Consider the following 12,899-nt stretch of genomic DNA (forward strand, 5'->3'; position numbering starts at 1 on the left):
AGTCAAAGCAAGAACTCTCACCATAAAACCCTAACACGAAAATACCCAAGTGTCTCTTCTAATTCTTGCTTACACAGCAAGAGTATAAAACAAGGTAATACTCGTCCAAGTTAGGTTGATCCATTAGGTCGGATCATCAACAAAAATATTAAAATGGTGCAAACTTCAAAACGGATACAAGAATTCAAGAAACATATAACGATTTCATTTTCACAATTTTGACCAATTTCAACTTAATGATCCGAATCAAATTCGATGGAGGGCAATCTTGTACCTGATTTATTTTATGTCTTTAATACGATCTTTTAAAAGACTAAATTTCCCTACACCCGTAGAGAATGTTTCACCCATCATCCTAAGATTCACAAGCCGTCTTAGGGTTTTTGTATGTTCCAAAATGCCCTCCCAATACCCTTTCTCGTCCTATCCCACCCTATGATGAATGAGATCACATTCACCGTGAGTAGAGGGAAAATCGGTCATTTAAATGTCCAAAGTGCACTATGTGAAAATATAGAGCTAAAAATGTGATGAGGGAAAGAGTTGAAAGAAATATGCAACATGGAAAGCTAGCTTATACAATAAGTACTGAAAAAAGTACAAGATTTCCAGCTTTTTCATATTTTATCTTTTTTTTTTGTTTGATAGAATTTTCATATCTTATCTATGGTATATTGCTTTCGAATCAGGAGGATAAAATTTGCATCCTCCCAATAACACCTATCTTAGCCTACTTTTCATGAAAGATTTGGTTCGCTCACCCAAGAAGAAAAGAATTGGCTTTACAAAGTAAACTTGTGTTAATTCTGAAAGCCAATTGCTGTTCAACATTTTGGTTGCATTTTTTTCTTTTAACATTTAGGTTCATTAGGTTGCAAGCATGGATTGAGGTATCAGTACTGGATTGTATCAGGATCGATTGAGGTTGATACTAATATCTAGTTCCTGAATCAGGTATCGGATTAAGGGTAAAATTATCAAAAAAAAAAAATTCAATTTTTAATAAAAAGTAAAAGTAAAATTGATCGATCCGGGCCAATACCGATAACGATAACAATAGCTCAATCCATAGTTGCAAGTAAAGGGGTGGTAAAAGAAGTGAAATTAGTTTAAAAAACGAAATGGATAGTTTTCTAATCATGTTTATCTATTTATTTAAAACTCTTACTATATATGGTAATTATGCTTTTTTTAAAATAGAATACATATTTTTTTCATAAAATCAAAGAATTTAGTTATGCAAAAATAATAAAATTTAATAATCTGATTTAAATTTTTTTGGAGTTAGATGTATAATCATGTTAGGTAATATTTATAAAAAAGTTATTTTGATTGGATTTCACTTTCCTTCCTTGTAATTAAATGGAAGCTTAGTATAATATGATAAATGAACTTGACATACTTCCTTCATAATTAGAAGAAAGATAAATTATAAAAGCGAGATACAGTAGCAATACGGAACTGAGGACATGATACAATCTAGCATAAGTGTATCAAAATGAAACCAAAACTGAATACCGAAATCATCTCTTACAGGTTCAGTTTTGATTTGCACCATAAAACCGAAGATTCTAAATCGAATAGGAACTAGAAAAAACGAATAGAAAACCAGTATCCCAAACTCGAATACTAACTCATGCATAAATTGGGTTAATTAATAAAATAATAAATAAATTAATAAGCAACAATTGTTGCATCATATTTGAAATATAAAATAAGTAAAACTATATAATATATATGTTCAATAATGGATTGCTACTGATGGGTCATGTTAAGATGGATTAACAAAACCTATTGGTAATGGAAATTGTTTGTTTATCTAGTGAGAGTGGATAAAAAAAAAAAGGTAAACCAGGGAACAAAAATGGAAAAGGACATGTGAAGATGAGATGGTTTTTTTTTATCATATAGGCGTGGTAAGGATGAGTGGAGGAGATCGAGAGAGAATGGGGAAACACAAGAATATATAGGGTATGAAAAGTTAAGGTTATTTTCATTATCGTTTCCCAAAACTTAACGCTATAAACCGTATGTAAATCGATTATGAACCAGATAACAAAAACATAGAAATCAGTAACATCGAATCGTATACCAAACAATTTCAATTTTGATTGATTCCTATACAGTTCAATTTTGATTTCACTTTATCAAAATATATCTCACACTGAAATTGAACTGATTGACATCTTTATTCTAATAAAAAATACTAGAAACTTAGAGGAAGAGAAACTCCTCCCCAAAAACGCAAAATTGACAAGACGGAGATGGATGTATCCACCATCCGCGGGACAACCCCAGAAACAAAAGCCCCTTTAGCCAGGAAGTGAGCCTCTCTATTGATATATAAGAAATGAACTGAAACTTTATAGTAGAAAAAAGAGAATCTTTTACAAAACATCCTAAATGACAATCAAGTTCATGGTTCCTGGATTAAAACTCAACGTTAATTAAACACAAACTTCACCCCACATGAAGTGATAAGAATATCTCCTGAATGACAATAAGACTTTTTTTTTTTTTTTTGGATGAGGGATTGATTGTAAGGGTGTTAATTTAGAATCAAAATAAAAAAGTGAAACCGGTCATTTAAATCGAACCCAATTGAACCAAAACAAATTGATTTGGTTTTTATTTTCAAAATAGAATTTTTTTCCCATATTGGTTTTTGTTTCATGATTGAAACCGTCAAACCAAATCAGCTACCCATTTTTTAACGCAATCAAATAAAGAACCGAATTAATTGTATTTTTTTAATGTTTTAATCAATGCAGATGCTAAATTATATTCTTTTTTAATTTAGGGAAAAAATTATTGGTTATAATATTTATTTTTTAAGATATAAAAAATTGACCCAAACCAAATACAAAATGGGTCAAAATGAATATTAAGTCAGATATCACATCGAATCAAATTGATTCGATTCTGATTTGAAAAATAAGTTCCTATTCAATTTCAATTTCATTTTTGATTTCCACATGTTATATGTTGAACCGAAACCAAACCAAATAAATCGGAACCAAACCAATTGACAGTCTTAGTTGATTGGAGGCATTTGGAGCCGTGATTACAAGAAACATGCCAATGTGAAAACTGATCAGCAGTTATAAGAGGGTCAATGGTACCTACCCAACTTTGCTACTACTGTCCCTATTTTACCAAAAACCAAAATTATTTAAAAGTATTTATCTCTTCCGGAGAGTTGCGTATTTCAGTGCGTAGAGTAGACCAAACGCCGAAGTTATTTGTTTATATGAGAATATTCATGATACGTACAATAAAGAGGGGGAAAAAACAAAAAAAAAAAAAATCCATTTCAAAATGTTAGACTAGAGGAGGCGAAGAAGACTTGTGGCTGGCTGGCCGCCAACAACTACTTAATCGTTTCCTTTTGATTGACCGTTGACTGTTAGACTCAACACGCTTTGCAATAACAGTCTAGCACGTGTGGGCCCACCCACCAGTTAGTTCCTCGAAGCTCCACTCACACCAATCATCTCTCATCTCTGTTGTTTCCTTTTAACTAATTAGGCGACTCATTAAATGACGAGAACGACTCCTGGATGATTTGGAACCGCTTTTATTCTTCTGATTAAAGATTCCAAGGCAAATTTACCAAAAAAAACAAAAAGACTCCAAGGCAAAAGTTTTACATTTTTTACTTCACCAGTGTTGGAGAAGGAAGAATGCCTCCTCCAGCGGTGAACCGATCTCATGATTAAATTTTTGGATCATATTTTTCCATTTTTTATTAACGAAGTCAAAACTATCATTCAATACGACTGGAAAAATTTGATACCAATATATTAAAAATAAAAAAAAAGAAAGAAATATTAACCACCATAGAAAACAATAAATCATTTTTTAGAGATAAAGACCCTCATGTCGATTGTGTGGAGATATTTTTCCATTCCCTCTTACATTGACATTCTCTCTCTTTGTTATGGTAAATGTAGCGTATCGAATATCTCTCCCTACACCCACATGGTCAACGTGAAAAACCATTTCCTTTCATTTAATTACAAGTTTTAAATACGCATTGTTCTTTTACATCTCCACCTCACATCTTCTCTACTATTTGAATTTGGCTCTCCTCCAATTGTGGGGGGAGCTGGAGGATCCAACCCAGCCAAAATAGAGATGTTTGGGTCATTTCATAGACGGGCCCCCTACTATGAAATGACCAAACTCCCCTGTTTTGGTTGGGCTGGCTCCTCCTATTCCTGTCACGATGGAGGAAAGCCAAGTCCCTACTATTTTCAATTTTCATGTTTGTGTGTGTTCTTTTGGGAAAAATTCCCAAACCAACCAAGACCTTGGGATTTTTAAAAGAAAATAGTGTATACGAGACGCCTTATCTATATGTTATCTCACACATGTTTTCTTCTCTCACATCATTAATAAGTGTCATGTTGTACACTCTCACCCATTTAAAGAAACATTTTCCCCTCTAGCTTATCTGATGTGAATATACAAAGCTAATACAGATCAATAATCTCTCTTTTTTCCTAGAGATAATGTTTCCAACCTAGAAGTAAAGGATGTGCTAGCACCTCAAATGAGGAAGAGAGATAGAGAGTAAAAGGTTGTAATGTACCCTCTACTCCGGGGAGCTTTATCCCTTCAATTTGTCTGTCTTTCAATTTCCTTAATTCCATCTAATAGGGGAGTGAAAATGACCACCCTACCTCCTGCCCGAATACACTGCCCAGATAGGATCCACCTCCCTCTGTTAGAGGGAATGGAGGTTTGACGAATAGGCAAATTGAGGCGATAATTTTCCCTACTCCGGGGGCCAAAAAACCCCTACCCTTTTTTAAAATGTAAAATCAGATGCAACTCTTGTGTTTGATTGCATTCCCAAGAAGATAATGTGAAAAAGTGGATACCGAAGGAAGAGAAAAATGAGGAAAGATGTTTCAATTCTCCCTCCAGTATCCATGTTGTTCGGTTGATCATAGAAAAAAACAAGATATTTTTTTGTGGGAACCAAGAAAACAAGTGTCAAAATTGTTTTGGTGTTTCCCCTTCTTTATGGTGAAGTCATTAAGCATCAAACAATCCCACATTGTTGATGAAACTTTCTTTCCATAGTATATTATTAAGGATTTTGCTACTTTGACACGGGTGCTTAATTTAATGCTTTCTTTACCTAATTAAAGATCCATCTCATGTATCAAACACCACTTCATGTGCGATTATTAAAACATTAAATTAATAAGAGTATTTCAAATCAATAAACCAGTTAATTTAACTGTCCAACTCCCAATGGCAGAACCAAATAATCCCTAGACATATATGTGATTATGATCACGGACTTCTTGCTTAATTGGATACCAATCCGTTGTTGGAAAAATTCTCCACAAGTTCCAAAAGGAGAATTCCTCAGAGAATTAGAATACATTAACTTTTCTTATAGCTAGAGAGATCTTGCATTGGACGCTTGTAAACCCAGAATCTCTCGAAGTCACAAAAACTATAGAAAGCCATTCATGCGGATAACAAGTGTCACTAACCAAAAAAGTCATCTTACAAACGGTTCTCGAGCCCTCGACGGCCAGCTTAATTCTTAAACCCTTCCATCCTGTCCGGTTTCCATGCGATGGAATGCAGTATCGTTGGTAAATAATCTCACATTGAATTTTTTTTTTTTTTTAGGATTTTGAATGCCACAAGGTTTAGGAGGGGCAAATGTATAAACCTGCAATCTGATGGTTGCAATTGCGCAATTTAATCATTGCACCAAGACTCATATAGATATAAATAAAAAAACAATGAATGCGTGGTTAGTTGCAATAGTGCAATTTACCATTGCACCTAGACCCATATATATGTTTAGGGAATAAAAAAAACCCGATTGTATGGGGTTCATGTGCCTAGACATTGGAGTGAACTAAAAAACACATTCAGTCAAATGTTCTTTCTGTATGTGCTTTTATTTGCCCCTGCGCTGATGCAAACGCTACACGATCAGATAACGATCTCTTGCCCATATGGTTAATAGAAAATGTTATAATTTTAGTAAGTTAAAAATAAATGACCGTAATTAAATATTTTAATGTATGTTATACTTTTTTGACCAGCAATTTTACCTCGTATGTAGGGGGAAACCTCTCTAAATTTGTTTATTTTGACTTTCCCAGTATCTCTTCTCCCATCTCTGTACTTGATTTATTGAACCGTACTTTCCCTTATAGTAGGCTTGAAGCTCTTGAGAATCAAAAGGAGGCGTCATCGTGCATGGACTTGTCTCTGCTGGAAACTTAACCATGGATTCCATCATGAACGTCTTCTCTCTACCTGTTGCTGGACATGCCAACGTCTCTGAACATAATTCCATGGCATCTTCAGGTACAGTAGGTCTGTATCTGAGGAGCTTTGCGTATTCATTCAATAGATGAAACATGTAATCATACACATATTCCATCTTCATCTCATCTTGTATGAAGTTGCTCGCTGCCTTCCCAATGGCTTCTGCCTGGTCATCAGTCAAAAAAACAAAAAAACCCTTCAAGAGAGAGAGAGAGAGAGAGAGAGATATGCTGGGAGTACAATGTCTTGTATTTGGTCTATTACATAAGTAGGTTGATTATAAAGGCCCCTTTAGAAGCCATAGGGCCCAAAGCCCCTGAGAGCTCTTGAGGCCCAGTGGCTTCACTATATGGGTATTTTGGCAAAATTCTTGTATAGGTTTCACTATAAGTTTGTATGTGAGGGTTCTTTGTAATGCAATCTGAGAGATGTGGTGTGATGATAAGCGATTATAACCCTATTCTCTATTGATAGTGAAGTAGATCTCATCTCATCGTATACTTAAGCAATCTTGCTGAACCATATAAATCCCTATGTCCATTGTATGATTGTTGTATGCGAAGAGGGGGAGAAGGGGCGAGAGAGAGAGAGAGAGAGAGAGAGAGAGACCTCTTCGGTGTGATTGTTACTCCATTCCACGGCAAACTTAAGAGATCTGCATTTGTCGCCGTCCTTTATTGGCCAGTAGTGACGCATGGGAAGCATACCTCTTGAGAAAAACGTGTAGAATCTAGGTCTTACCATCAGAGTAAGAGAATCACAAGCTAAGATGTATTTCTCGCTAACAGACCAAGCCCATCCTTCAATGTAAATCTTATATCTAAATGAAATTCCCCAAAATAAAAGAAATAAGTTACTCCTATAAAGGTAGAAATTAAGAAAGACACAAATTGTCAAAAAATTTTATTTTTTTACCTGTGAGTGCATTGATCAGCTAAACTTGATTGCTTGTAACCTTTTTGAGATTCACCGATCCAATCCTGTAAATGCTTGCTAAGTATTACAATATATATAGAAAGATATTTACTTGAGGAGAAGGAGTAATATCATACACTTTTCTTGGGGGAAATTAAAACTAACAGAAGCATTGATGGACTCAATAAGGAAGTAGTCATCATGCTTGTACGTACCTGTATATAGAGACGAGCATTCCAGTCTTGTTTCTCGGATACGTTGCAATTCAAGAGGTCTTGCCTTGTGGGAGCCACAAATGGATTCCCTTTCCAATATGCGTAAGGTTCCCTGTCAATCCATTTGGTCCTCTCATTTCCTTCTTTCAATTCCTTGAGAATTGTTTCCCATGGTTTTATGTTGATCTCGTGCCTGTTCCATAACCAAATTGTTTAAGTTGATCATTGTTGAAGTGATATATTGAAAAAAAATACATTCAATATGGGGCTGGGCCTTGGGCTCAGATCAATGGACTGGCCCATAAAGTAGCTAAGCCTTGAGAGATTGGGCCTGGGCTTTCTTCAGTATTTAAGCATGACCCATTCAGAAAAACGAATACCTAAAAGAGGAAACCAAAAGAGGGTGGAAGAAGAAGCATTTACCAACCCCAAAAGGACCAATCAGGGAAGACAATATCGAGGGTCCAGTGGTCCCCACAATAACGGAAGAGTGGAGGTGGTGACGTTGCATTGGGACCCCTATAGTAGCGTTCTTGAACGAGAGGTCTGTCATCACAGTCAAACATGAGGTCCAAGTCCGGTAACCTCCCAGGATACCTTCTCAACAGCTGTAGAATACCCCACAACGTTATCTCATCCCTTGTTTGAATTGCATCGCTGTATTTCTTAACGTAAACCTTCCCATTCACAATCACAAGCCTAAATTTTGCTGTCTTCCTCGCTTTCTCCACCATCTCCCTTGTTATACCCTTATCCTTCCATGGCTTTAGATCCTCGTGGATCCACCTGAAATATTCCGGACACTCTGAAGAAGAAGAAGTTGCATTCTTGTTATCGTCAAATGACGTCGGAAAGCTTGCCGGGCATGTCCGTGTCAAGTTCCCGGCCGAGCAGTTGAGTGGAATTTCAGGTCGACGTGGAGGGATTGTTGATTGTTTTGGTGTATCTGTGCTTTGCACTGCTTTGACTTGCTTTAACATGGAGCTTGAGCCGCCTATGATAGACTTTAAAAAACCAGAGGAGGAGAAAAATTATAGGGTCAATCCAACGGCATATATAAAATTCAAATTGGGTGTATGAGATTATTATGAGGGCATAAGAGCAATTATGAGGGACCACAACAAGTCTCCAGAGTCCCAAAAGGTAGTCCGGCCCCCAGAGCCAGTGATTTCTAACACATTGGATACCAAATTGGTCACTATCGATATCCATATTGGTATAGAATTAAGAGGTAGGGTTTAAGGAATCAGACACACACTAACGGCGTCTTGCTCCTCTCCTAATTGGTAGGCATCCGTTCAATGAGGGATCCCACGGCTGGGTCCGCTCGTTGGAGAGGACCTGGATCCTGCACCAATGGCGATATCTGGCCAATATAAGAACGATGATACAGTAGACAGACAGAAGGTAAAATGGTGACAAAAGGTACAATATTAGTATCTTTGAGGGTAAAATCGTCTGATAAAAATTAATACAGATGAGATACATATCAATTTCTAAACTGTCTGATACTCAAATGCCGATATTGTGAACTAAAACCCTTTTTTTACCCCACACACACAAAAAAACAAACAACAAAAAAGGAGGGTGAACTAAAACCCTGAATACCAGTGTATTTTTCTTATCGTATGGGTCTAATATCGGGTCTGGGCCCGTCCATTAGTCCATACTCAACCTATTTGAATGGGGGTACTACTTCTACCAAAAAAGAATGGGGTACTACAAAAGGTAGGTTATATAAGGGTATTTTCGTAATAACATTTTTTAGTTCTTATTCACATAAATACCCCTAGATATCTTTTCAACCCTCTGCTCACACCCGCTAGTGATGGCAAACTTGAAAACCAAAGCATTTCAGGGCTATTTTTGGTAAATAGAATGTTCTACAAGGCGGCGACCTGAAATTCGTGCATTGATTCCTTGCAGAAGGAGAAAGAAAGAAAGTCAGGGAGACCTTTTAGTTTTTTGCTAAAATCTACCAAGAATTGGATGCAGCCATGGAAACTGGAAAAGTCATGGAATTGTTATGGAAATTATCGATTTCAGACAGAGCACAACGAAGCTGTCTTTTTAGAAAATCTCCCTTCTTTGCACACGATCGACCAAATACTTTTGCCGGAATAGCTAGGTTGATCTAGTCCGCTATGTCTGTATAAAAAATTTTCTCTTGGAAGGTTTTAAAGAAGGGACTTACAGTGTCAATCCAGAGAGCAGAAACACAGACGCCGACGACGATGATGAAAACGAAAAGCAGGGTTACTCTTGCCCGTCCCTTCTTTCGATTTGATAAATGGTGAAGAAGCCCAGATGCCTCACCGAACAATCTCAGAAATCTCTGCGTGTGCTTTCTCATATTCTTTCTTACCCACCTACCTGTAACTGCCACTATACATTCCAAACGATCAGCCACCTCACTCAGACCTCTTCTCCTCTCTGGTGACTACTTCAGTCCGAAGCTCTGTAGCTGCTGTAATGCAGAAAGTGTTTCTTCAGAATTTTTCACAAATTACTCTCTCTCTCTCTCTCTCTGATTGGAAACGACGAAGTCTATGTTGGCTGCTGCGGCTACTCTGTGGGGACCTCCACCTTGTGTGTTTGTTAAAGTTTCCTCTTTTCTTTGGGCGACTTCACGTGTCCAACTATTAGAAGAAGCCAATGAAGAACCAACCAGCTTCAATCATGCTCTTAACCTCATCCTCCCAAAACCTCTTTTCATTACTTTTTGTTGTATTATTATTTTATAGATACACTTTGGGTCAAAGCACTTGTTTCAAAAAACACTTTTTCAAGTGTGTGTCAAAGTTTTAAAATTGTGTTTTGTTTCATTCCTTCTTTTTTTTGTTTCCCTCTTCTATTTTGTTTGAAATTGGTTGTACTCTCTTGTGTGCAAGAGGCTAGAATTGAGCTCAAGAATAGTCCCACATTGGTTGTGGGAGAGTTACTTGAGGGGTATATATATAGGATTGTTTCCTTAAGGTGTGAGCCTTTTGGAGAGGAAGACACCCTACTCTCTAGTATGTGGGGGATCCTTGGGGTACTTTTGAATCGCGCGCGCGCGCCGAGCCGGGCCGTGGCCGAGGTCGGGGTCGGGGTCGGGGTCGGGGTGTAGACAAAACCTTATAGGCGTTTTAATGTTTTGTTTAATAGATGAACCACACTTGTCTATTCGTACATATATATGAATAGTTACACCCCCTCCTGTACGTGGAGGTATACATACGGTCACACCTCCCATGTAAGGGTTACACCCCGTACGTATATTACCCGTATTCATACGGATGTATCCCTTCATGAAAGGGTACTCCAAAGATTATATATATACACCATGTCATGCCTTTTTATATAGAAAAGAGACGTATTGTCCCCGCTCCGTTCGAGCAGACATCGTATTTTCGTTTAAGTAATAAGAGGGTTGTATAGCCGTTTGATATCCTCGGTACTCGTATTAGGTTCCGCAACCTATACGTTTAGGAGTTGTATTTATCTTGGAGGGTAAGGTGCAAGGTCAACCCCGCTGCGTAAGAGGGGCATCTAAATCCTTAAGGAAAGTATCTTACGATACGACTCAACTTGATTGTCCGTGCTTCTTCCTCTCTGGTTCGTTTCACTCGCAATCGGTGTGTGATACAGTATTTCTCTATTTCGTATATCTCGCTTTGTCTTACGCTTTATACCTAATATAACAATCTTAAGGATTTAGATCTTATTTGGCTTATTTTCTGTAAGACTATGGTCGGATAATACCGTGGATACTACTGCATCGTGGACCTTCCCCCCTCGCCGTGCCCAAAAATCGCTGCTACCATACAACCAAGTATGGAGAAACCGAGAATAGTCTCGTAGTTTGATAAGATAGCACAGTTCACCGGCGAATTTTAAACGGTGGAAGCAGATGATGCTATTTGCATTAACGCAAATAGGGGTGGCGTTTGCATTGACGATCCCAAGCCTCCGGATAGTGAGGATATTGATCTCGATATGAAGAGGCTTGCTTGGATCAAGCGATTTTCAATGCAAGAACAGAGATCTCAATGCTCTATCGAATGAATTGTGATAATGTTTACAATTCCTTTGATCATGCCTACATGATTTGGAATGCTTTGGTCAACAAATATACTCGGAAGATGCTGGCTTAAAGAAGTATGTGGTGTCAAATTTTTGAACTTCCGGATGATCAAGGTGAAACCATCTCTTCTCAAGTAGACAGATTCCAGGTTATGGTTGGGAATTTAGCTAAAGAGAACATGATTTTACCAGATCTGTTTGTCACGAGTTCTTTAATTGATAAACTACCGACTCTTGGAAGGATTTCAAAACTACAATGAAACACAAGAGGAAGGACTGGTCTTTTGATCGGTGGTAGTTCGCATCAAAATAGAGGAACGGAACCGCATTAAAGACAAAGGTGAAAAGCCCATTGGATACATTCGATCCAATGCCCATCCGTGGAAACAGAGAAGAAACCAAATCTTAAGAGGAAAGGCAATCCCTGTTCGTAAAAGTTCAAACTCAAAGAGGAAGAAAGGAAATTGCTTCATGTGCGGCAAGCGGGTCACTTCAAGAAAGACTGCAGAACAAGAAGAAGGTTTTGCGATAAGGCAAAAGTCAATCTTCTTAAGAGGAAGTATTTGCAGCAATGATAATCAAGTATTTTTGGTTGAAAAACCAAATGATGGATAATTGACACAGTGCTACGAGGCACATCTCGTGGGGACCAAACTCTTTTTTGAGTTATTCTATTTTAGATGATAAGGTCTATATGGGCAACTCACCAACCAAGGTTATCGGCAAAGGGAAAATTACTTTGAAGCTCTCTTCAGAAAGATACTTGTTTTGGACAATGTTCGCATGTGCCAGAAATAAGACGCAATCTTATTTCGGGCCGCTTCTCAACAAGGCAGAATGAAGTTACTTTTTGAGTCCGACAAGCTTGTAGTTCGAAAAATGATGTATTTGTGGGCAAGGGTATCTTAGCGATGGTTTATTTGTACTAAGTGTTTTCGAGATAATAAAAGAAAAGCCTAGTGCTTCTTCCGCTTACTTTATTGATTATTATGATTTATGGCATGGTAGATTAGGTCACCGCAATGCATCTTATATTTCTTATATGCATAAGAAAGGCTTAATAGACAATCATATTAAGCAACCATTGACAAAGTGCCCCACATGTGTGGAGGCAAAATTCACTAAAAGACCACATAGGTCAATGGAACGACAAAGTGGCCTTCTTGATTTAGTGCATAGTGATCTTTGTGACTATAAGTCACTTGAATCTAGAGGAGGTAAAAATATGTTGTTACATTCATAGATGACCACTCTAGATTTACCATGGTTTACCTTCTTAAGTCCAAGGATGAAGCAAGTAATGCTTTTATATCCTATAAGGCGAGGTGGAAAATCAATTAGGGAGGAAAGTGAAAAGGCTTAGAACCGATGAGAGTTCGAATACTCTAATCTTTC

At 37.4% G+C, this 12,899-nt stretch overlaps 1 protein-coding gene across 1 annotated transcript; it reads right to left on the reverse strand.

Moving 5' to 3' along the window:
* Positions 1-6,073: 6,073 nt before the first annotated feature.
* LOC122663923 (O-glucosyltransferase rumi homolog) lies at positions 6,074-8,443 on the reverse strand. Its single transcript, XM_043859592.1, has 5 exons — positions 7,863-8,443; positions 7,440-7,632; positions 7,225-7,289; positions 6,919-7,129; positions 6,074-6,475 (listed from the first exon to the last, which is right to left on the reverse strand). Exons 1-5 carry the CDS (start codon positions 8,417-8,419, stop codon positions 6,113-6,115), a joined length of 1,389 nt encoding a protein of 462 aa, XP_043715527.1. The 5' UTR covers positions 8,420-8,443; the 3' UTR covers positions 6,074-6,112.
* Between the last annotated feature and the right edge of the window lie 4,456 nt (positions 8,444-12,899).

This window comes from Telopea speciosissima, chromosome 6 (genome assembly GCF_018873765.1).
Source record: "Telopea speciosissima isolate NSW1024214 ecotype Mountain lineage chromosome 6, Tspe_v1, whole genome shotgun sequence".
Taxonomy (NCBI): domain Eukaryota; kingdom Viridiplantae; phylum Streptophyta; class Magnoliopsida; order Proteales; family Proteaceae; genus Telopea; species Telopea speciosissima.